The 4,860-nt window shown below is 38.4% G+C and overlaps 1 protein-coding gene across 1 annotated transcript; it reads left to right on the plus strand.

Annotated features, from left to right (window-relative positions):
• synprb (synaptoporin b) lies at nucleotides 1-3,061 on the plus strand. Its single transcript, XM_061070512.1, has 5 exons — nucleotides 1-24; nucleotides 634-758; nucleotides 2,100-2,298; nucleotides 2,408-2,599; nucleotides 2,687-3,061. Exons 1-5 carry the CDS (start codon nucleotides 1-3, stop codon nucleotides 3,059-3,061), a joined length of 915 nt encoding a protein of 304 aa, XP_060926495.1.
• Nucleotides 3,062-4,860: the final 1,799 nt, after the last annotated feature.

Here is a 4,860-nt window from a genome sequence, read left to right on the forward strand (position 1 = left end):
ATGTGTATGGTTATATTTGCTCCGGTAAGTTAGATTTTCATTATTTATGTCATTATTTAGTTGTTTTGGATTCAATGGCTCTTCTTTGATTCTCCTTGTAATAGTATTCCATTGCATGAATAGTGTAATCAAGTGTAATCTCAATGGTGTCTTTAATGAATTCAATATGTTTATTTTAATGTTTTCATTTGCTAATTTGCAAAAAAATAAAATGTGTGATCAATCCTGTGGTGCAGTTTTTAAGATGCAACATGTGGCACATGTTTAGGACAAACCCTCCACAGTGATCAGCAGAGAGTAAATGTCTCATTCTTTGATGTAATATTCTGCCAGTGAGATATATCTATATATTATGGTTTGTTAAGTATGAGGACAAAAGGATTTGGTGACTTCAGAGCTGTGTATTGAACCTCACTGGGCTGCTGTGGCCTCCCTCCGGTGCACAGTGAGCAGCTCCGTCAGTTCTCTTCCGACCTTTAAATTATTCAGGTTTTGTTTTCAAACCAATTATAAATCTCAATATAATGTCCTGTAATTCACCGGTGTTTTTAAAAACATGCATCAGGCCACTCACAGAACTGATATTGGTGTTTTACTTTCTTCTCTTTTCTGCTTATTCCTTTGTTTTCCCAGATTTTTGCCATCTGTGCTTTTGCAACATGTGGAGGATACCATGGTCATCTCCAGGTTAAAGTGGACTGTGCAGACAGGCGGCCGAGCAACCACAGCATCAACATTGATTTCGGTTATCCTTTCCGGTAAAGTAGACATCATGTGCATCTCTTGTTTCAAATTCTCAAAATTAAGAAACAGCAAATGTGGTAAAAATTATACTTTACATGCTAATTTGTTTGCTTTCATCCCATCAGACAATTAATGAATACACAAAGAATATATGTTAATTATCCAATATTTTTGCTTTTATATGATAATTTAATTAAAAAAAAAAAAAACTGGTGAGCAGCCTGTATACATGTTTCGATGTCCCTGTTAGTTATCTGTAAAAATTTCAGTCAAGTGATTGGGCAAAAAAAAAAAACAGTGAAATCTGTCCATCCGTCATGTTTTCAGACTCAGAAACCTGAGTTAATGAAACCGGCTCAATTTCAGTTTGATCCCTTTTTCTGCTTCATTAGATGAAACTGTCGTAATTTCACCAAAGACTTTGGCTGATCTCAGGTCTCTTGTGATGTTTCAGCATTTCATCCACAACTTACACACAACACTGAAACAAACAGATTGTTTCTTAGAGATACAGAATGCTGTTAGGAGTTTCTTAAATGATGTTTAAGTTGGACATTACATGACAAATACACAAAGGAAGCTTTGAAAAGAGAAACATGTCAATGAGTTGCATCTGTAAAACACAAACAGGCACAAAGAACAATAATTATTATATTTTACTCGTATCGTTCCAGAAACTTTAAAGAATAATTTAAAAATGCACACATTTGATGTTAATGGCTTCATTGGATTATGGGACCGGACCAAAACAGATGGTTGTGAACCAGCTGGTGTTGTGGGCAGATCAACCACCTCCTCCTGCTCCAAACCTCAGAGAGATGGCCAAGTGTTTAATCAACCGTTCAGCTGGTTTCACATGTTTGAATCAAATCGCTCTGTCCAGGTGCAGATATAAATCACACAGTAAATTCACCATGACTTTACTTTGTAACATTTTCCTGTGATTCATCTACTGCTGCTAAAATAATTAACTGGTCAACAAATCAATGAATAAGATATGATTTAACACGGGAAAAAAATATACAAGTTCCAGCAGCTCAGTGTTTTTCCATGTCCAGCGTAAAGAGGTGGTAAAATATCTGAAATTCATTATTATGATTAATCCTCAATTTCTGTCCAATGAAAGAATGATGGAAAGGGCTACCGTTCACCGAAATAGATTTGACCTTGATCCTCTCATGGCCACAGTTCCTCTTAGAGAAAAGCTCCTGTGTGTGCCACACCAAATTCACAAAGTCCCATGGGAAAGTTATACATTCACTCCAAACTGAATCTGCTCTCGTATCAGTTTGAAATACAATCTGTCATCTTCTTTCTCTTAGATCCACTGTAAATCTCACCCTTCTGTCTTGTAGATTACAGCAAGTGCATTTCCAAGCTTCGCTGTGCGAGGCGAGAAGGAAGGAGGTTCTGTTCCTGGATGGCGACCTCTCTTCAGCCGCTCAGTTTTTCGTGACAGTGGGCGTCTTCGCGTTCCTCTACTCCCTGCTAGCGACCATCGTCTACGTGTTCTACCAGAACAAGTACTTGAGGAACAACAGAGGCCCTCTTGTGGTCAGTGTGTCTCCTCCTCTCATATCCTAGTTTGAATTAGGTAAAATAAAGAACTAACTGTGTGATTTTCTCCCTTTATGTCTGTTTTTAATACTTGTGTCCTGAGCAGGATTTTGTCGTCACAGTCATCTTCTCCCTCATGTGGCTGGTCAGCACCTGTTGTTGGGCCAAAGCTCTGTCTGATATTAAGACGGCCACAAACCCAACGCAGGTGCTTCTGCTCATCTCAGCCTGCAGAGCTCAGGAAAACACATGCACAGTGACCCAGGAGCCTCTTTGGTCACGTCTGCACACATCTGCGGTTGGTATCCATTTCGACAAATGCAGCACAGAGACACAAAAGTGTAAAAATCAAGCCGTTCACGCTCTGTTCCATTTCTGCCTCCAGGTTTTCGGTTTCGTTAACGTGGTTCTCTGGGTGGGGAATATTTGGTTTGTATTCAAAGAGACAGGCTGGTACAAGACAGGTCAGAGATACCCGACCAGGAGTGCATCTGGGAAACGCTCCAGCCAAATGCGACAGCGGCTCTACAGCGAGAGCAGCTTCGACCAGCCGGAGGAGAGTCGTGGTCAGTCCCAGTTCTCCAGGCAAGGCAGTTTCAACCAGTCAAAGGGAGACGCTGGTCCGCAGGTCCACAGACAAGCCAGCTTCAGCCAGTCACAAGTAACACTCAGCTTACCACAGACGTATTTGAATAAACCGGTGATTTATGAGAATAAAGGGGCTTCTCAAGGGCCCAAGATATTTGTCAATGAGATGTGATTTTACTCATATAGTCTTTGGTACTGCTTCACAAAATTAACAGTATTATTCTCAATCTGATTATCAATGGAATGAAAAATTGAAAACACAGACTGTGTGATGTAGTATGTAAGTAGTATGTAATATATTTTCCTTATTTCTTCTTCTTCTGGATAAATTGATGGAGTTGAGGGCTCCTCCTGATCATTGAAGTTGTGTGACAGTGTGAGTTGATCATTACTTTAGGCCTTTGAGACTATTATATGTATTTGGAAAAATTGTAATCACTGTACAAGTCTGTGTGATAAGTTTATATAATATTTGGTTAGTGTGTGCTGGTTGCTGGGTGTTATTTCAGCTAGGGTTAGCAATCATCAGGCATTATTTGTCAGCCAATAAGGAAATTAATTCCAAGGATAAAAATCATTATAGGTCAGTGTATACCAATATGAAGTAGCGGTCAACAGATTTAATATTTAAACTGTCAAAATGTTAAATGTAATTTACAATATCCTGACAAATAACTACACTATACTTTGTTTTATTTTGAATGACCTCAACTAACTGAACATGTGTGTTAAATTAGATTTGGTTTGACAGAAGCAGCAGGAATCCAGAGAACATTTTATTATATTTATATTCAACTACCAACTAAAGCTGTGCCTATTACTGCATTACATGTTCTGCATATTTTAAGATTATATTTAAGATATTAAAGTATATTGTAATGAATATTGTTGTCACAGTGCTGTGGTAGTTCTTGGCCTACAGGTTGTGCTTGAATGACTTTTATTTATTGATAACATGTTTCTCTCTTTAACCCCAGATTATCATTGGACTGAAATAAAAATATAAAGAGTGACCTATCTTCTGTAACGTGATTTTAGGTCTCAGGCCTGGAGATATTGATCTGATTTCACTTTAATTCGTCTTTCTTCTCTTTGTCAAAGGATATTCATGAAGAACTAGTCCATATCGTGGTCAATACTTTGTGTTTGTTGGTAAAATATGTGCAGTGTAAGAACAGGAATCAACCTAATGAATGTACTGGAGCTTTCTCTATAAATATTTAATGTTTGATTGTATCTTTTATTGATTTGTCATTATTGATGGATTTCCTGTTAGAACTGATTTGGCTCTGTAGTGTCTCTGAATGCATTTCCTGTTCAGGTGCAACCCCTAATGCATTGTTGTTAGTTTGTTTCTTATTCTGTTTGCATGTAAATACATGTAGAGTCACACTTGATTTCACTTATACAAGCTTAGATGCATCATTTGGATGTGGAAATTGTTCAAAGGCTCTTGCTGCTTATACATAATCTCACTCTGACACCCTCACTGTCACTGTATTGATCATTAAAGCTATAACTACACAAAGCAAATTTTTTTCTACACACTTCATAAAATAATGAGTATAGTGACTTGAGGCCGTGTGCGACCTGTTGACGAGGATGATCAGTTGAATAAGTTAATTTCAGGTATTGAATCAGTTTTTTTTGGTTTTACTTGGCGTTTGTTTTAAGACTTTGTCCTCCAACTTTTTCAGCGACTCTCTGGTCTTTCAGCAACAGATAGCAAAGCCAGCATATTCACTGTGGAGCTGTTGTTACCATGGCGAGAGCCTTGAGAGCCTCTCCATACATGGGAGGAGAAACAGAGCAGGGGAGACTGAACGTGAGAAAATACTGGAGGAAAAACATGCAGGAACTAAGGGAATCTGTTATGTAGATACCAGCGTTGACATTAAAGCATGTTTCCCACTGTGTGTCCGGCTTATCTCCACTGCAAAGGGCAGAGGGATAATCTGTCGGGGTGTCAGT

Source organism: Limanda limanda, chromosome 4 (genome assembly GCF_963576545.1).
Source record: "Limanda limanda chromosome 4, fLimLim1.1, whole genome shotgun sequence".
In the NCBI taxonomy this organism is placed as follows: Eukaryota; Metazoa; Chordata; class Actinopteri; order Pleuronectiformes; family Pleuronectidae; genus Limanda; species Limanda limanda.

Excerpts from the sequence above, each read along its gene's own strand:
- synprb (XM_061070512.1), top strand. The coding sequence starts at position 1 with ATGTGTATGGTTATATTTGCTCCG. Across the intron at positions 2,299-2,407 it reads ACAACAGAGGCCCTCTTGTG|GATTTTGTCGTCACAGTCAT; the intron begins GTCAGTGTGTCT and ends TGTCCTGAGCAG. Across the intron at positions 2,600-2,686 it reads CACGTCTGCACACATCTGCG|GTTTTCGGTTTCGTTAACGT; the intron begins GTTGGTATCCAT and ends TTCTGCCTCCAG.